At 40.7% G+C, this 20,571-nt stretch overlaps 1 protein-coding gene across 1 annotated transcript in view; it reads left to right on the forward strand.

Annotated features, from left to right (window-relative positions):
* LOC122555878 (uncharacterized) overlaps positions 1 to 20,571 on the forward strand; it is a 361,709-nt gene continuing 341,138 nt past the window's right edge. Inside the window, exon 1 of the mRNA XM_087993253.1 lies at positions 1 to 199. Within this exon, the coding sequence (XP_087849379.1) occupies positions 52 to 199 (148 nt within the window). The 5' untranslated portion in view covers positions 1 to 51. The remainder of the gene's footprint in view (positions 200 to 20,571) is intronic.

Consider the following 20,571-nt stretch of genomic DNA (forward strand, 5'->3'; position numbering starts at 1 on the left):
CTCATTTCACCTGCTGTGTGAGCGCAGAGGATACAGGAACTGCTGTTTAATATGAAGACAAGAAACGCTTCGGAAAGCAGAATATTCTCTGAGCCACTGCAAGGTTTGGGTTCCAGAGGCCTCGGGGAGAGGAGACAGCTGCAGCTGGAGTCGCACAGTGACCGGTGGGCCACCGAGGTGCCCGGGGCAGGGGAAACTGGTAAGGGATTCTGCCCAGTCTTTTTGCAGCCTCCTTCCAGCGGCATCCTGCTTTGTTTACTGAAGCTCAACTCCACAGCCAGTTCCTTTCAAGTTTGTTATGACATTTTGTTTTGAAGTTGCCATGGTACCGATTTGGCTGGAAGGCAGTGCGTCTATTTCAAACTTGGTAAAATCGACGTTAATGGGCGATAACACCCCCAGCGCGGGGTTGGTTTATTTCACATGCTTAATGGCGATTTCAGTAGCTGGGATAATCTGCCAAGACCCTGTTTGTTTCAGTCAGTTCATCTCTTTTAATATGCAATTCACTCCGCACCCTCCTATTGGGAACTTGAAACTTTTTAAAAGACATATCATTCTGAGGATATTACTATTTGACAAGGTTATCATTTCTTCCCCTTTGCCAATTGTTCTGACCAAATCGTAGTATTGTAGCCATGCCACCAGTTTGGTGTGGATACCCACATGAGGTGCATAGTGGTGAGTGCCACATTTTGATGAAGGCAAGCCTTGCCCATGTTTATTCTTCAACGTGGTAAAAGTTGTTGGTTTGGACCATGTTGCTGAAGATGCTTTGACTGAAATGCATGATACATTTGGAACAGTGAATGGTGTACCTCATGGAAACTACATTAACCTGGATAGTTCAAGTTATCTATTTGTTCTTCTACATGCATATCTAACAAGTCATGCAGATTCCATCACATCCATTCTCTATGCCTTTATTATAGTGGAGAGATTTTGGCAAGTCAGGGGTGAGCTGCTTGTGGCAGAGCATCTCTTTCCTACTTTACTAGCTAACTAATCATATGGCTGAATTAGTGGAGTTTCTGGTCAGTGGTGATTCTGAGGATGTTGATAGTAGGAACTCCACTGTGGTAATAGCATTGAATGGCAAGCGGAACTGGTTATGCAAGGATCTTATGGAAAGTAATTTTTGCCAGACAAATGATCCTAGAAATTTTGCTGGCAATTAACTAACCCAAGCTAAATGTTGGTTAGGCCATGGTGCAAATAGATGAGGATTGATTCATTATCTGAGAAACTGTATTTAGATCTGAATATCGTGAGTTATCAGTGAACTGGCCAACTTCAGATTTTGTGATGAAGGAAAATTTAAACAGCTCAAGATTATTGCGCTAAGGTATTCAGACATTCCTGGAAAGGTAGGATGGGGGGAGGTTGGAGTGTTGGTGATAACGTGACTACCTTCCAATTTTTTTCTTAGCTAATCCTAAGGTTGAGAAGTTTTTAAAACTGAACCTTAACAGAACTGCAAAACAGCTGATTGTCAATCAGTAATACATTTCATATGACACAGTACCTTATGGAGATGATGAAGAGATAAATTTTAAACTAGTGCATCTAATAGGAAACTGACATGGTGGGATCTGCAGTACATTTTCTATCCTGCCTGATATTAATTTTGATAGGGTGCCAAATCTGTGGCTACTCAATCCTGTCAGTTACTTGTTGGGTGAACTTGGTTAAAGTTCCTTCACCCTTACCCATGGCCTACAGTGTCTAGTAGAACACTACAGCATATTTTCACCATGGTTCTTTTGCAAATACCAAGGAATATTTTGTGAAAAGACAAAGTCTATCCCCAAATGGAAAATAGAACCTATTGAGTATCATGGTGCTGCCTGATTTCTTTTTGTGTTACTATAATCAGGTATTTACAGTCATAAAATACTTGAACAAAATTACAATTTAGATTTTACCACAACTTGTTTGAGGAAACATTTTATAAATTCTAACCTATTTGCCATATCTTTTTTTGCCATGCATTATGAGGTTGATATAATTTGGCAATGGGGTGAGGTTCATGAATAGGAAATTTCACACTTAGATATTTTTCAGTTTTTTTTACAGGGATGGCATCTACCACCTGCACCATCTATAATTTGCTGTTCAGCTCCTTAAAGAGCTTATTAACAATCTGGAAAGGGGCAGAATCAAACTTTCAAATTTTACAATGGGAAGAGCAAATGATCTGGGGCACATTAGTGCACAGCTGTTCAAAGCATGGCATGAAGCCATTATTCATTGTAGCTGCTGATGGAAAAATATATATAAGAAGGAATAGTCACACTGAGGTACAAATGCAGTGGCATAAGTTGTTGCCACTTGATCAGGATGGCTTGTGCATCTGAACAGGAATGTTTAAGCATTTGTTTGGATTATGAGACTGTTGGCTATCTGCTCCATGTCTTGCCTGTTCCATTCAACAAAATGTCAAGCCCATTAATAACTATTATTTGCTTTGCAAATTGCCTTCCATCCCAAGGTCCACTTCCTGGATTCTCTTGGTGTCAGTATTGGTGATTAGGGACCTCGGAATTATCCAGCCACTCGACCCTGGACTGAAAATCCAGCTCATTGTTACTCTGTCTCTTATTGCCAGGAGTCCTAATACTTATATTTATTTAGTAGACCACATGTAAACCTGTTTTCAAGCAAATATTTTACTTTCAAGATTTTGTGGTAATGTAAATTTGATGTGAGAATTCATTACATGAAATTATTCCTGGGACCTATCCTCTGAGTCATTGGGTCCATTCTAGTTTTTGAGAAATATATATAAGTATTAACTTTACATTACAGTGGATTAAGTGTGACATTATTGCACAATGCTGTGATGACTCCCTAACTCAATACTATACTTCATCGTCACTCTGTAACAACTGCAGCTATGTTGATTGTGTTTCATTGCTGCTTTTACCTCTTTCCTGCTTTCTTGTCATTGCTGCATACCTCTCATGGGCAACTGTTTTTTTCTAGGTTAGAGACAAATATGAATATCGGGTGTAGGAAAGATTTTCCTGATGTGGCTCAGGGCCAAAGGTTTAGATAAAATTCCTCTCAAGTGTCTTTCCATGCCTTATTATTTTCAACGTGCTACATAATTACAAGTCATTGCTGTTGGAGCTGCTGCATCATGTGTTGGTGAAAGATAAATATATTTTCTCCTTTCGCACTATGACTACTGTTCTGTATAGGCAAGCATTACTCACAAAATAATTTGTTTTCACTGTTATTTTCTAGTCCAGTATCAATAGAGTTGTTTACCAGAACAATTTCCTTTGCAAATATTGTACTGTAATATGCTATCCAGATATTCTGATTTAAAAATCACATAACACCAGGTTATAGTCCAACAGGTTTGTTTTGGAAGCACTAGCTTTCGGAGCGCTACTCCTTCATCAGGTGGTCGTGTTCAACCACTTGATGAAGGAGCAGTGCTCCCAAATAAACCTGTTGGAATATAACCTGGTGTTGTGTGATTTTTAACTTTGTACACCTCAGTCCAACACCGGCACCTCCAGATATTCTGAGATTCAATCCATACCAGCACTGCACCATCTTTGACTTCAGCCTTTTTCTCTTAAAATGTTTACAAGGTAGGAAATAACCTACAATTTTCTATAAATGTAAATTCTACTTTCAACATTAATGCAAGAAAGCTAATCTTTTAGTTACTGAAATCTATGGAATAACCTTTCCTGATGTAATTTCCCAAAGAGGTCTTCTTTGAATCAGAACATAAAATATTGGAAATACTGGGCAAGTCAGATGGAATGTGTGGAGAAACAATCACAGTTAACATTTCAAGTTGATGAATTTTCATCAGAATTACTTCCCAATTGACTTCTACCTCATTCATTGATATGTTTGCAATGTTTTTTTGTGGATGGAAATTATACAAATTTTAGACAAGTGTTAAATTTATAAGCTTATTCAGAAGCATTGTTAGTGTAGTTTAGAACTGCCACAGTAAGTAAAGTAGCCATAATTCTAGTGAAACATAAGGCTGTTTTCTCACATCTCAGGTGAGACAAGATTGAGGAGCGTCTTTCATGGTAATGTTTGCTGGTATGGGGATTGAACCCATGCTGTTGGCATCACTCTGTATTATACAGTATTAAAAGGCTAAACTAATTTGTGGGAAGCATTGACAAATTATATCATTAATGTTGCTCCATGAAAAGAAATCCTGAGATATTTGTCATCACTATAATATTACACCACTATGAGTGTGCCATCCAAAATGGTATTTTCTGTAATTGCAATCCATCCCATCAAAATGGTTCAAAACTGATAATCACCTATATGAGAGCATATTCATGTTAACCATATTCAGTTTTTAGTAGTAATTTATTTTGTTCCCAAACTACAGCAAGTATGTGTATAAATCAGCTCAGTGATTTATTAACAATGATTATTAAACAAATGGTGGTAGCATTCATTTAAAAAATTCATTCATGGGATGAGGATGCTGCTGGCTAGGCCAGCATTTATTACCCATCTCTAATTTCCCAGCGGGCAGTTAAGAGTCAGCCACATTGCTGTGGGTCTGGAGTCACATGTAGGCCAGGCCAGGTAAGGATGGCAGTTTCCTTCCCTGAAGGATGTTAGTGAACTAGTTGGGTTTTTCCAACAATCAGCAATGGATACATAGTAATCATTGGACCCTTAATTTCAAAGTTTTTTTTGGTGAATTCAAATTCTACCATCTGCCACAGCAGAATTTGACCCCAGGTCCCCAGAACATGACCTGGGTCTCTGGATTAACAGTCCAGCAATGATACCACTAGGCCATCACCTCCCCAATACTTCCTAGCTGCATCAATGGATGCCTAAACATGGTCTTTCTTTAACCATTCTTCCAATATCAATATTTGTGGTGGGTTCACCAGTTTGGCTTGGCACATTGCTGCTGAATCTTACTAGCAATTGATCTGAAACCCTCTTGGGATGCTGATTCCATACCAGCCTGATCCTGGAGCCAGTGCCACCACATTATGTCATCAACCACCAGAACCAACAACGTTCATCCAATTCCCAACAACATCACAAGGATTGTTTCAATTTTGTGTGTTTTAAATTTTGCTGTTAATCTATTGTGCACAGGGGAATGATTATAGCTATTTCTTGGAAGAAGGATTATTGGAATAAAAAGACAGCAATTATAGATGATAAGTTCAAAATTACCTGATGTACCAGATGGAAAGGAAGACTTATGAGTACAATTTTTATATCGGTCTAAACATTCCTTGGAACATTTTTGCTTTTATTTGAATAGATTTTCATCCTTCCCATTCACAAAGACTAAAGGTAGAATTGATGGCTCCAGAAGAATGAATCCTAGGATCATCTTGGGAAGCACTTTAATAACCTCTCAAGATAAGCAAAAGTAATTACAATTCCTCGTAACTCCATCAAGAAAGAATTCTTGGAAATAGCCTTTCCTTCCTGTTCCCCTGCCCACCACTGCCATTATATTCCTTCTTTCTGCTCTATCATTTACCATTTGGCATAAGGCTACACCAGATAATATCTCAATCGCCATATCAACATAATATCATCTCTTAAATTCTCTTCAGGCTTGCTAGTTATTATGCAATGTACAAAATGTCTCATGGCACCTTCCTTATTTCTTGCTCTACAGACTTCAGCTAGGATTTATGCATCCTCACTGGCAGATTTAAAGATGGGACCTCATAAAATTAACTGCATGGTTTTCCCATCATCTAATTGTCTGCTTCTGACCTGTTTAAAATTATATGGGCTTGGTGGAGATGAGGGAAAGCTTGCTCACTCTAGTGCCCATTGAAGCTTGTAAGTGGTCAATTTAATAGCCTTATCCTATCCCCTGCTATTATTTTAGCCATAATAGAGGGAGAGTTACACCATCTGGTAGCCTGGCAACTTTATCTGTGCAGGTTGGAGTCATGCTAAGTAAGATGACTTCCTTTGTAGATCCATGTGCCTGTCAATACCAACAATATCCCTTCCCTCTTATCAAGATCACACTTCTCCCGCAATCCTCCCTCTTGGGCCTCTCAGGTCTGTCTTCCAAACTCCTTTCTTGGGCCTGCCAGCCTGACCTGGGAAAATCCAACCCCTACCCCCACCTCTGCTGCTTATCGTGGTCAAAAGTGAGGACTGCAGATGCTGGAAATCAGAATTTAGGTCAGAGTGATGCTGGAAAAGCACAGCAGGTCAGGCAGCATCCAAGGAGCAGGAAAATTGATGTTTCAGGCAAAAGCCCTTCATCAGGAATAGAGACAGGAAGCCTCTAGAGTGAGAGATAAATGGGGGTGGGGGGGGAGAAGGTACCAAAGAGTACAATAGGTGAATGGGGATGGGGATGGAGGTGATAGGTGAGAGAGGAGGGTGGGGGAAGGTAGCAAAGAGTACAATAGGTGAATGGGGGTGGGGATGGAGGTGATAGGTCAGAGGGGAGGGTGGAGCAGATAGGTGGGAAGGGAGATTGGCAGGTAGGACAAGTCATGAGGACAGTGCTTATCGTGGTGTCTAGTTTCCAGTGTTTATCTTCACTGAGGACTGTCTGTAGTGTTAGTGGCCACCAGTCACACATGGCACCGTTCGGACTACAGAGTTCTAATTGGCAGCATCTCTCTGAGGCAGGCTTTCTGTTCTGGAGGGATGAAAATCCTGCCAAAATCCTGTGTGTGGGCTTCCCACTGACTTTTCAGCTGAATGTGTGGGTACTCACTGCCCGATAACAATCCTTGTTTTATCTTCAATAAAACTGAACCAGGATTGCTTATTTCTTTGTCTTACGTTTAGCTTCCATTCAACAAACAGAATACCCTCATGTCTGTACTTTCCTCTGAAGAAGACATTCATCAAAATTTGTCCTCTCTGTTTGAAGGTCTAAACAACATATGTCAAAGAGAAGATCAGATGCACTGTTGGACCTGGAGCAGCAAGCATTGAAAACTCATCTCTTCAACACTAGCAACTCACTCAAACACTCAAATGCTCTAACTTGTCTTACTGCTATCCAACTGGTCTAGAACCATCAATATTCAAAGCAAAATCTGAGCACCTTGTTTTAACCAAAAGAACCAAGTCCCAAGATTTTACATTTTAAGCATAAACAAATGTATCTACAGTACATAAAGCAAGCACTATTAACTTAACAATATGGTTTATAACTAGAAGCGTTGTTCACTTAGTTTTGCTTCATACTTCCCCCAAGAATTTTCAAATACTTTATGGCAAAAGCTATGAGTTATTAACTACTGAAAGGATCTTGAAAAGTCTGTCCCAGTCCTCTAGAATTCCACTTTAATTCTCCCCAGTGTTCCAGCTATTTTCGAAGGAAAAGTTTATTTTGGCACCTCTGGACTGTGGATGTCTTAGTTCTTTGTTCTGCTTGTCTTCTCAATACTTTGCAACTAATCCTGCTGATTGTTTTCTTTTGCCACAGGATTCTATGAAGATTACTATATTTTTGTGCTAGCTTAAAATTTGGCCATCTTTCATCTTCAGTTCCTACATAATGTTCAAACTGAAATCAAGCCTCACCTGCATTCCGCATGGCTAACTATGAAGGCAGATTTATTTCTGTTTACACTGCAGTGTAAATGACTGTCATTTACATTGACTGTCTTAGTGAGTCGCAACTGCGCACTTCAAATTCAAACTAATTTTTCAACAAGAGCTTCGATAAAGTGAAACCAGACAACCTTCTGAAGCTCTATCCATTTTCATGATGATGTAAGATGTTCTGGAGTATTCTTGAAGACACTTTTAGGTTAGCCATCCATCATTTAATTTTTTTTTGGTCTGATGAAATAAATGGATTTTACACTCCTTTGGAGTTTACCAAATGTTGTCAAATGAATTTAGCTTTAACTCCCAGAAACTCTCTTTGGACTGATCTTTCTGGGGGAAGTGTAGATTTCTTGCTTCCAGTAAAAGGTCCACAGATTTTTAAAATTTTGTTTAATCAAAAAGCGTTCTTACACACAACTAAATGGATTTTTTTTTCCTATCACCAAATCACCTTTTTTTTTCATCCTTTAACCATGACCAGTAAATCCCCTATGAATTCCATTTGATTTATCTTCTGTGGCCAGCAGAGAAAAATCAGAATGGTATGTTGCTTCGCTGGTGTCAGGATCAAGGATGTCTCAGAGAGGCTGTAGAATGTTCTCAAGGATGAGAAGGTCCAGCAAAAGGTCATTGTCCACATTGGAACTAATGACATAGGAAGGGAAAAGGTTGAGATTCTGAAGGGAGATTACAGAGAGTAAGGCAGGAATTTAAAAACGAGGTCCTCGTGATATCTGGATTACTCCCGGTGCTGCAAGCTAGTGAGGGCAGGAATAGGAAGATAGAGCAGATGAATGCATGGCTGAGGAACTGGTGTATGGGAGAAGGATTCACATTTTTGGATAATTGGAATCTCTTTTGGGGTAGAAGTGACCTGTACAAGAAGGATGGATTGCACCTAAATTGGAAGGGGACTAATATACTGGCAGGGAAATTTGTGAGAGCTGCTTGGGTGGATTTAAACTAGTAAGGTGGGCGAGTGGAATCCAGGGAGATAGTGAAGAAAGAAATCAATCTGAGATTGGTACAGTTGAGAACAGAAGTGAGTCAAACAGTCAGGGCAGGCAGGGATAAAGCAGAGAACAAGGTAGGACTGATAAATTAAACTGCATTTATTTCAATACAAAGGGCCTAACAGGGAAGGCAGATGAATTCAGGAACATGAGACTGGGATATCATAGCAATTACAGAAACATGGCTCAGGGATGGACAGAACTGGTAGCTTAATGTTCCAGGATACAAATGCTACAGGAAGGATAGAAAGGGAGGCAAGAGAGGAGTGGGAGTGGCCTTTTTGATAAGGGATAGCATTACAGCTGTACTGAGGGAGGATATTCCCGGAAATACATCCAGGAAAGTTATTTGGATGGAACCGAAAAATAAGAAAGGGATAATCACCTTTTTGGGATCTCCTAATAGTCAGAGGGAAACTGAGAAACAAATTTATAAGGAGATCTCAGCTATCTTTAAGAACAACAGAGTGATCATAGTAGAGGATTTTAACTTTGCAAACAAAGATTGGGACTGCCATAGATGGAGAGGAATTTGTTAAGTGTGTACAAGAACATTTTCTGATTCAGTTTTAAAATAGTGATGGAAAAGAATAGACCAGATCTAAAAATTGAAGTTCTAAACTGGAGGAAGGCCAATTTTGATGGTATTAGGCAAGAACTTTCAAAAGCTGATTGGAGGCAGATGTTCGTAGGTAAAGGGATGGCTGGAAAATGGAAAGCCTTCAGAAATGAGATAACAAGAGTCCAGAGAAAGTATATTCCTGTTAGGGTGAAAAGAAAAGCTGGTAGGTATAGGGTATGCTGGATGTCTAAAGAAATTGAGGATTTGGTTAAGAAAAAGAAGGAAGCACACGTCAGGTACGGTCAGGATAGATTGAGTGAATCCTTAGAAAAGTATAAAGGAAGTAGGAGTATATATAAGAGGGAAATCAGGAGGACAAAAAGGTGACATGAGATAGCATTGGCAAATAGAATTAAGGAGAATCCAAAAGATATCTATAAATATATTAAGGACAAAAGGATAACTAGGGAGAGAATAGGGCCCCTCAAAGATAAGCAAGGTGGCATTTGTGTGGTGCCGCAGAAAATGGGGAGATACTAAATGAGTATTTTGCATCAGTATTTCCTGTGGAAAAGGACATGGAAGATATAGAATGTAGGGAAATAGATGGTGACATCTTGAAAAATGTCCATATTACAGTGGAGGAAGTGCTGGATGTCTTGAAACTCATAAAGGTGGATAACTCCATTGGACCTGATCAGGTGTACCCTAGAACTCTGTGGGAGGCTAGAGAAGTGATTGCTGGGCCTCTTGCTGAGATATTTGTATCATTGATAGTCACAGTTGAGGTGCCGGAAGACTGAAGGTTGGCTAACGTGGTGCTACTGTTTAAGAAAGGTAATAAGAACAAGCCAGGGAACTATAGACCAGTGAGCCTGACATTGGTGGTTGGAGGGAATCCTGAGGGACAGGATGTACATGTAATTGGGAAGGCAAGGACTGATTAGGGATCGCCAATGTAGCTTTTTGCATGGGAAATCATCTCACAAACTTGAAGAAGTAACAACGAGGATTGATGAGGGCAGAGCAGTAGACAAGGTGTTCAACAAGGTTTCCCATGGGAGATTGGTTCGCAAGGTTAGATCTCACGGAATACAGGGAGAACTAGCCATGTGGATACAGAACTGTCTCAAAGGTAGAAGACAGAGGGTGGTGGTAGAGGGTTGTTTTTCAGACTGGAGGCCTGTGACCAGTGGAGTGCCACGAGAATTCATGCTGGGTCCACTACCTTTTGTCATTTATATAAATGATGTGGGTGTGAGTATAGGAGGTATAGTTGGTAAGTTTGTAGATGACACCAAAATTGGAGGTGTAGTGGACAGCGAAGAAGATTACTTCAGGTTAAAATGGCATCTTGATCAGTTGGGCCAATGGACTGAGAAGTGCCAGATGGAGTTTAATTCAGATAAATGCAAGGTGTTGCATTTTGGGAAAGCAAATTGTAGCAGGACTTATATACTTAATGGTAAGGTCCTAGAGAGTGTTGCTGAAAAAAAGAGACCTTGGAGTACAGGTCCATAGCTCCTTGAAAGTGGAGTCACAGCTAGATAGGATAGTGAAGAAGATGTTTGGTATGCTTTCTTTTATTCATCAGACTATTGAGTACAGGAGTTGGGAGGTCATGTTGTGGCTGTACAGGACATTGGTTAGACCACTATTGGAATAATGCATGCAATTCTGCTCTCCTTCCTATCGGAAAGATGTTGTGAAATTTGAAAGGGTTCAAAAAAGATTTACAAGAATGTTGCAAGGGTTGTAGGATTTGAGCTATAGGGAGAAGCTGAACAGGCTGGGGCTGTTTTCCCTGGAGTGTCGGAGGCTGAGGGGTGACCTTATAGAGGTTTACAAAGTTATGAGGGGCATGGATAGGATAAATAGACAACGTCTTCTCCCTGGGTGGGGCCGTCCAGAAATAGAGGGCATAGGTTTATGGTGAGAGGGGAAAGATATAAAAGGGATCTAAGGGGCAACGTTTTCACACAGAGGGTGGTACGTGTATGGAATGAGCTGCCGGAAGAAGTGTTGGAGGCTGGTACAATTGCAATATTTAAAAGGCATTTGGATGGATAGATAAATGGGAAGGGTTTGGAGAGCTATGGGCCAGGTGCTGGCAGGTGGGACTAGATTTGGGTTGGGATATCTGTTCGGCATGGACGAGTTGGACCGAAGGGTCTGATTCCGTGATGTACATCTCTATGACTTTATGAATCTAAGTGACCTCTTCTTAGCATAACCTGAAGCTGAACTTGGCTGTTATGAATAAACACAAAATGCTGTATATATTCAGCATGTCAGACAGCATCTGTCGAGTGAAACAGTTAATATACAGTTTCACATTTTGGATTTGTGAACAGTTCACAACCTTAATGTCACATTTGATCCCAAGGTGAGCTTCAAACCTCATGTCTGTGCCAGCTCTAAAAAACACCTATTTTCACATTCATAGCACCACTCAACTTTGCCCTGCCTAAGCTCATATGCAGCTGTAACTCTCATCCATACCTTTGTCACCACTCAATGACCATTCTAATGAACCCTGATTGGCCTCCTATATTCCACTGTTCAGACATTTCCACTGCTGCCTGTGTCCTAGTTCACATCATGTTGCATTCAGCCATCACTCCTGTGCTCTCTGCTTGACATTGACTCCTGGATCGGTTGTACCTTAGTTTTAAAAGTTACAATCAATATTTGAAATAGTGTACCTAAATTGTGTGGAGGTGCAGAAAATGGGGGAGATACTAAATGAGTATTTTGCATCAGTATTTCCTGTGGAAAAGGACACGGAAGATATAGAATGTAGGGAAATAGATGGTGACAGCTTGAATGATGTCCATATTACAGAGAAGGAAGTGCTGGATGTCTTGTGGATAAATCCACAGGATCTGATCAGGTGTAACCTCATACTCTGTAGGAAGCTAGGGAAGTGATTGCTGGGCCTCTTGCTGAGACCATAGCAACACGACAGCTGGAGGAAGAGCGCCTCATCTTCCGCCTAGGAACCCTCCAACCACAAGGGATGAACTCAGATTTCTCCAGTTTCCTCATTTCCCCTCCCCCCACCTTGTCTCAGTCCCAACCCTCGAACTCAACACCATCTTCCTAACCTGCAATCTTCTTCCTGACCTCTCCGCCCCACCCTCACTCCGGCCTATCACCCTCACCTTAACCTCCTTCCACCTATCGCATTTCCAACGCCCTGCCCCCAAGTCCCTCCTCCCCATCTTTTATCTTAGCCTGCTTGGCACCCTTTCCTCATTCTTGAAGAAGGGCTCATGCCCGAAATGTCGATTCTCCTGCTCCTTGGATGCTGCCTGACCTGCTGCGCTTTTCCAGCAACACATTTTCAGCTCTGATCTCCAGCATCTGCAGTCCTCACTTTCTCTTGCTGAGATATTTGTATCATCAATACTCACTTATGGGCGGCACGGTGGCACAGTGGTTAGCACTGCTGCCTTGCAGCACCAAGTGACCCAGGTTCAATTCCCACCTCAGGCAACTCTCTGTGTGGCGTTTGCACGTTCTCCCTGTCTCTGCGTGGGTTTCCTCTGGGTGCTCCGGTTTCCTCCCACAATCCAAAAATGTGCAGGTTGGGTGAATTGGCCATGCTAAATTGCCCGTAGTGTTAGGTGAAGGGGTAAAGGTAGGAGAATGGGTTTGGGAGGGTTACACTTCGGCGGGTCGGTGTGGACTTGTTGGGCCGAAGGGTCTGTTTCCACACTGTAAGTAATCTAATCTAATCTAAAGGTGAGGTGCCGGAAGACTGGAGGTTAGCTAACATGGTGCCACTGTTTAAGAAAGGTAGTAAGGACAAGCCAGGGAACTATAGACTGGTGAGCCTGACGTTGGTAGTGGGCAAGGTGTTGGAGGGAATCCTGAGGGACAGGATGTACATGTATTTGGAAAGGTGAGGACTGATTAGGGATAGTCAACATGGCTTTGTGAGTGGGAAATCATGTCTCACAAACTTGATCGAGTTTTTTGAAAAAGTAACAAAGAGGATCGATGAGGGCAGAGTGGTAGACATGATCTATTTGGACTTCAGTAAGGCGTTCGACAAGGTTCCCCATGGGAGACTGATTAGCAAAGTTAAATCTCACAGAATACAGGGAGAACTAGCCATTTGGTTACAGAACTGGCTCAAAGATGGAAAACAAAGCGTGGTGGTGGAGGGTTGTTTTTCAGACTGGAGGCCTGTGACCAGTGGAGTGCCATAAGAATTTGTGCAGGGTCCTCTACTTTTTGTCATTTATATAAATGATTTGGATGTGAGCATAAAAGGTACAGTTATAAGTTCGCAGAGGGTGGTACGTGTATGGAATGGGCGAAAGTGAGGACTGCAGATACTGGAGATGAGTCAAGATTAGAGTGGTGCTGGAAAAGCACAGCAGGTCAGGCAGCATCCGAGGAGCAGGAAAGTCAACGTTTTGGGCAGGAGCCCCTCATCAGGAATATCCTTCATCCTGATGAAGGTCTCCTGCCTGAAACATCGATTTTCCTGCTCCTCGGATGCTGCCTGACCTGCTGTTCCTTTCCAGCACCACTCTAATCTTGACGTGCATGGAATGAGTTGCCAGAGGAAGTGGTTGAAGCTGGTACAATTGCAACATTTAAGAGGCATTTGGATGGGTATATGAATAGGAAGGGTTTGGAGGACATGGGCTGGGTGCTGGCAGGGGGGACTAGATTGGGTTGGGATACCTGGTCAGCATGGATGGGTTGGACAGTAGGGTCTGTTTCCGAGCTGTACATCTCTATGACTCTATGACTTTATGCCTGTCTAGTTCAGTGACTCCTTCAGCCTACAGTGTGAGTTGGTGGTGTTGTGGTAATCTTATCCTTACTGGGATAGTAATGCAACCCAGGCTACATAGTTTTAAATCACATCATTGCAGCTGTTGCTATTTCAATACTATCAATACATCTTGACTTTTAATCTAGTCTCATCAATGTTACTATTAACTATTGTCGATTGTCATAAAAATCCACCTTCATCACTTTAGGGAGGGAAATCTACCATCCTTACCCAGTCTGGCCTACATGTGACTTTAGACTCATGCATTGTAGTTGACTCTTAACAGGCCTCTGAAATTCAGTTAAGGATAGGCTACAAATGCTGGCTTTTCCAAAAATGCCGACATTGTAAAAGAGAAGACAAGAGCCCTTCATGATATCTCCACTCTTGGCCTCTTGCACATCCCTAAGTTTAAATTATCAATCTTTAATAGTTGTGCCTTCAATTGCCAAGAGGCAAAGCTCTGAAATTTTCTCCATGTATCTATCTACTGCTCTCTCTTCCTTTAAGATGCACCTTAAAACCCAATTCTCTAATTTTCTTTGGTGGTCCGCTGTAAAATTTCCTGATGTGGCTCTGTGTCAATTTTTGTTTGGCTATAACTCTGCAAAGTTCTTTGGGATATTTGCTATGTTGATGCACAATTTAAATACAAGTTAGTTGTTTTGTCAGTAGCTCCTCCAGACCGGTCTGAATAGGAATGCAGAAATCTAGTCACTTCTGTGAACGGGGTTCTTGCCATTCTTTATAGCCTCTCTTCTTACTTGAGCCTCTGTAAAACTGCCAAACTGCCTAATGAGATATGTTATTGCATTGTGCCAGCACTCTACAATCTACTTTGGACAACGCCAGGCTACGTTAGTGGGCAATGATTATAGCTGCCATAGTTGTTGTGGAAGCTTAAATAACTGCTATGACTTTGCTTTGAGTTAAAGATTGAGGCAGACATCTGCCTTGGGGAGGTTGATGGAGCAAATGGGCCAACATTTTGAAGACACCACTCATCTACTCCCTCATGGATCACTAGAAATGCTGAATTCAGCACCAATAACAATAGTGCAGCAGGAGCACTAAACATTTTCCTTCTCAGGATGTCATTATTTCTACTCCTTTGCCCCCCCCCCCCCCTCCATCAACCTTGACTAATGTGAACTAATAGAAAGTTAGTTAGTCTGGACTGCCTCAGCAGCAGCTGAAATGCTGCAATCCACAATTGTCTCTCCTAAACTCATACTCACTCAATTTGCTGCTTACGAGGATCTCAAAGGTTTCACATAAGGCAACAGCCGTCAAGGCCAGTGTGGGAACACCTCAACAGAATCATGGAGCTAATAAGCCTTCTGTTTTAAAACAATTAATAGATTAATCCCTTGGGTTACAAAATAATTCACTGCAATATTATGTTTAGAAATAAAATCAACAGCTAACTGTTGCAACTTTGGGCGACAGTACACTCTCATTAAACCTTCTTGATCTATACTGGAAAGTTTTCATTGACATAGAATTGAGCTGAATGATTTCAGTGTTCTTTAACAACCTTTCTTTAAGAAACAAGTTCTTCAGCTTTAGAACAAACATGCCATTGCAAATTGGCGAGCTACTTTACATTATTGTTGAACAGTCAGTGATTGAGTGGGATGTTTATCTCAAACACAGTTTTGAACACATAATCTTGAATGTCAAAAGGCTTTTTGAAAGATACAATGTTTGACAACATCGCGTTTTCAGTGGAATTGCTAAATTAAGTTCAGCCTTTGTTAAAACAAAAGACAATGGGATCACATTTGGCCATCTTCCACAAGTCCCTAGAGCATATCTTACATCAAGCAGCTTGGAGATAATCTTGAACTTGGGTTTCTGGCAATCCAATGACAGCAATATTGGGACTTATAAAAAATCTGCTCCTGTAGTTATTGTGATGAGGTCAGCTAGGTTGACATCATAGAATGTGAGTCCCCTGACTGAGGCTGTTAATCTGTCCAATCAGGGAGCCCTGGCTGTCAGATAAGAACAGAAGTGTTAGTCTTCTGATTCACTCTGAGAGCTGGCTCTGAGAAAGCTGGATCAGTGTCAATGACTCTCCATGTGTAAATAAAGGGTGACTTGGTGATGGGATACCGGCTTCTGTGGAGTTATTTCAGCTTCCAGTCCTTTTGTTTGCCTGATCACTCAACAAACCAAAGTACCTTTTGGACAGTGCTATGTTGTTGCATATCTTCATAAATCTCGCTGTAGCAGCAATGGGAGCACTAGAGTTAATTTTAGTGTCATATATGCATGTTAAAAGCAAGCTGAGTTCCCCACCTTTCAGCATGAATTGCTTTCAACTGACAATAGTGTCTATATGGCTGTCATTTGAAAGAGGATTAGGCTCACATGTGGCAGTTTTAATGGTTAAGTAGCTTGCTGATAATTGCTGAACTGTTATGAGGCTATTCTTTAGTGACGTCTGGAGAGAAGAGATAGTAAAGAAAAAGAACAAGCAACTCATAAACAACTAATTTGTGATACAAAGCTAAGACATGAATCTTTAGATTAGAGAGACATTCCAATGGTCTATATATATATTTTGTTTTTGGATCTAAAATCAAACAAAATCTGACCTCCTGATAGAGAGGATGCCAGTCTAAGCAGCTGAGGCTATTCCAATTATCTCTGTTACATAGCTGAACCCCGCATTTGTTATTTGTCTCAAGATACTATAAAAGTCTACTCAGATAGAGATGAGGTTGTGGTCAGATGTGCCAGCTGTTGTTTTCTTACAGGTAATCAGGGGAATTGGCCAATGCTAGATCTAAGTCAGCAGTATGGGAGCACAGCAGATGGTGAATGGGTAAATTCTTGCTAAAAGGGTTTCCTCTCCTTGAGGACTACCACTGTCTGCACTTTGAAGGTAGTTGATGCAAAATCCGCAGGAGGAGTATGTCAGTAACCAATACAAGATGATGGGTTGATTGAAAAGCCACGAATGTCCAGAATATAATGTAAATTTACCATTCATGTGCATAAATAACTGTATGTTACAAACAGCTAAAGTCTCTAATATTTTAGGCTGAATAACAGATCGGATAGCATAGAGGATTTATAATTGGCCTTCAAGACATTGAGATTGTCATTCAGAAGAAATGAGTATTAAATAACTGAAATTTCAGAAACAGCTTTTGAAAATTAAACAATAAAGATGCAATTTCAAATAAAAAGAACATAAATTCTGTTTGCATTTGCTCTGTTAGTGCTGTTCCAAAAATTATGTCTTTGTTTTTTAAACTATTTTAACATCAGTCTTTTCTCCAGATCTGTTCATATGTTCTAGTCTTTTCTCTTCCATTCATAAAGATTAAGACATTTGCCTTGATTTTTTGTATCTGTTTTCCCACTGCCTATTCCTGAGTTGAGAGGTGACTTAGAAGCTTAAAAAGTGCTTAATATAATCTCTAAAGGGTGATTTTGCAACCAAATAAAATTCTGTAGATTTGCATAGTGTTATCATCATCGGTTGTACCTGGATGCTGTGGAGAGCATCAGACAGATTGGCCCAGCGTGGTCTCATGGTAGCGATGTTGTTGGTATAGGTAAGATGGCACTGAAGAATGGTGACATGGATCTGCAGTAGTGGTGTGGTGAGGCGTCTTGTGCTGGTGATGATCTCAGTTTCAGGATGGAAGAGCTCAGATGTGGGCCCAAGGCTAAGCACTTAAGAACTGTCATGTAAAACTTTGAACTTTATTTCTTTATTTTCTACCTTATTGCTAAGCTTTTGTACCTCAGTACCTTTTTACCTAAGATGGTGATTTTGTACACTTTCTGCTGTACTCTTGGATCCACGTACTTGAGTACATGTGACAATAAAACCTAATGCTAATTCTAATTCTAAAGCTCCACCCAATTATTGATGTTAATAGTGCTGTGCTTTAAGGAGAGCTACAAAGAGGTTTTTGTCATTTTTTTCTCTTGTCCTCCCCGGGAATGTTGCCATCTGAAATTTTGGAAAACATGACCTATTGGTGGAAATTCAGTCAATTATACTTGATTTTTCAGGAGTTTTGCCTGAATGTTTGTGGAGCTGGCTGAGAGACTAGTGTTAATTCACTGAATGGGAGGCATTGGAGGGATTTATGATGGAATTTCTCTGGCATTCTATGTGTTACTGATACACTGTCCAGAGCTCACAGCAGTACTGGAGTTTGGTGATAACTACTCCTCTGTAAATAAGACTTTTGTTGACTTCTGGAGATCTGTGTTGTCAAACACTTATAGACGACTGAACTAATGCAACAGATCCGGTGTTGGATCTCCTCTCTCAAATAATGGTAAAAATAGACTATCAACTTTCTACTGGGATCTTTCACGGATCAAAATGGTTCTGTAAAGAGAAGAATATTAACTTAAGATGGCTACAGTGATCACCTGGCCACAAGTGGAGTCAGCTGATCAAACCGTCAATAAATAAATAACCGTCAATAAACAAATAATAAATAAATAAGATGCTGAACTGAAGTTAACATTGTATCAAAACAACTGTAACTAGTCATTCAGATCTTTAGCTCCTGTCTGACATCCACCCTTCTGGAAGTTTCACATATTGTGATGAGAGACTTGATTGCAAATTTCCAGCATGAAAGACATTGAAGCCAGACTCAGAAATACACAAATGAAATCTGATTCGTAACAGTAGAACTGCAGGGCTTTCTCTCTCTCCCAAGTTTATTCTCAGCTTTTAGAAAGCAAATGATGAAAGAAATGTAAGGAACATCCACATACAGAGAACTCAAAATCATCCAAAACTTCTGCTACGGCTGAGAATGCAAGACATTAATTGAGCAACTGCAGTGTGTGTTTGATACCATTTTTATTACTTTTCTTGGGGTTCGTAAAGAATAAAATCCTATTTTCTTTCACTCAAGAAAACCTTGTAATTGGCTCCTTCATTTATAAAAGTGTTTAACTATTCATTCCACTGTTGTAGCCAAGTCAAATTTTAGTATCTTATTCCTGATTAGGTGAAAAATGAAATGTATTTGAAATCTTTTTTTTTGCCTAACCGAGTGATGTGGCTTTCAGCTTTGGAGATTTTGGATGCACATGCAAACAGATATCAAAGGTCTGCATGAAGCATCACTAAAATGTAGTGTCGATTGTAGTTATTGTGTCCTTTGTGACTATGCTGACGTTAGCTTTGCATTGAAACTACTGACTTGAATCTATTTTTCTTAATTTGTGGATGCCATGGCAATTTTTGATTTCATATTCTAATTTTTGAAAAGCTCCGCATCCTTGTAGTCATTTTCTAAGCTTTATGTAATATTGTACTATCCTTCTGAGAGTGAATTCCCAATAACTGCTGTCAACTTTGGCTCACCTCTGACTCAAAAAGATGTAAATTCAAGCTCTGCTGTGACAATTTGAGTACAGAACTGAAGCCAAGAAAAATATAAGGAACGTTAGCCACACAGCCCTTGAAACTGTTCCAGTATTCAGTTTGATTGTAGCTGTTCTGACTTGGGACTCAACTTTATTTTCCTGCTTGTTCTCAATAACTTTCAACTCTCAGGTTAAAAACTTTTGAGCATTGTGAAAAAGCATACAGTTTGCCCAAGTTTTTCATGTTGAACCTATCAGGACTGGTGTCTTTGTACACTAATCAATGAAAGTAGACAGGCAGGTGCAACAAGCAATGAGGAAGGCAAATGGCACATTGGCCTTCACTGCAACAGGATTTGAGTTCAGAAGTCTCCTCTTGCTGCAATTAGACAGGGCCTTGGTGACACCATACCTGTTGTATATCATGCAGTTTTTATCTCTCCCGAAGAAAGGATACATTTGTCATAGAGGAAGTGCAGCAGAGGTTCACAAGGCTGATACCAGGAATGGCAGGACTGACCTGAGTAGATAAAAGCAAATTACTGCGGATGCTGCCAGACTTGCTGAGATTTTCCAACATTTTCTCTTTTGGTTTCAGATTTCTCTCCTTACAGATGCTGCCAGACCTGCTGACCTGAAGAAGGGCTTATGCCTGAAACATCGATTCTCCTGTTCCTTGGATGCTGCCTGACCTGCTGCATTTTCCAGCAACACATTTTCAGCTGCTGACCTGAGTAGAGATTAATTCATTTAAGGCCTGTATTCACCAGAGTTTAGAAGGATGAGTAGGGATCTGATTGAAACGCGTAAAATTCTAACCGGGCTGGACAGAGTAGATTTAGCAAGAATGTTTTCCCTATTTGTGGGAGTCTAAACCCAGGGATCCTGGCCTCAGGATATGTGGTGTGTTATTTATTGAATTGTTAATAAATTAGAGAGGGTGCAGAAAAGATTTACATGGTTGTTACAGGGTCTGGAGGGTTTGAGTTATAAAGAGAGGCTGGATAAACTGAGACTTTATTCACAGGAGTGTAGGAAATTGAGGGGTTACCTTATAAAGGTTCATGAAGGGCACAGATAGGGTGAATAGCATAGTTCTTTTCTCTTGGACTGGGAATTCAAAACTTGAGGGCATAACGTTAAAGGGAGGGATGAAAGATTTAAAAGGGACCCGAGAGGCAACCTTTTCACCCAGAGGATGATTTGTATGTAGAATGAACTGCCAGAGGAAGTAGTCGAGAATGTGGTGCTGCAAAAGTACAGCAGGT

This window comes from Chiloscyllium plagiosum, unplaced genomic scaffold, assembly GCF_037043375.1.
Source record: "Chiloscyllium plagiosum isolate Xiang-an unplaced genomic scaffold, Cpla_swu_hap1 HiC_scaffold_13, whole genome shotgun sequence".
Lineage (NCBI taxonomy): Eukaryota > Metazoa > Chordata > Chondrichthyes > Orectolobiformes > Hemiscylliidae > Chiloscyllium > Chiloscyllium plagiosum.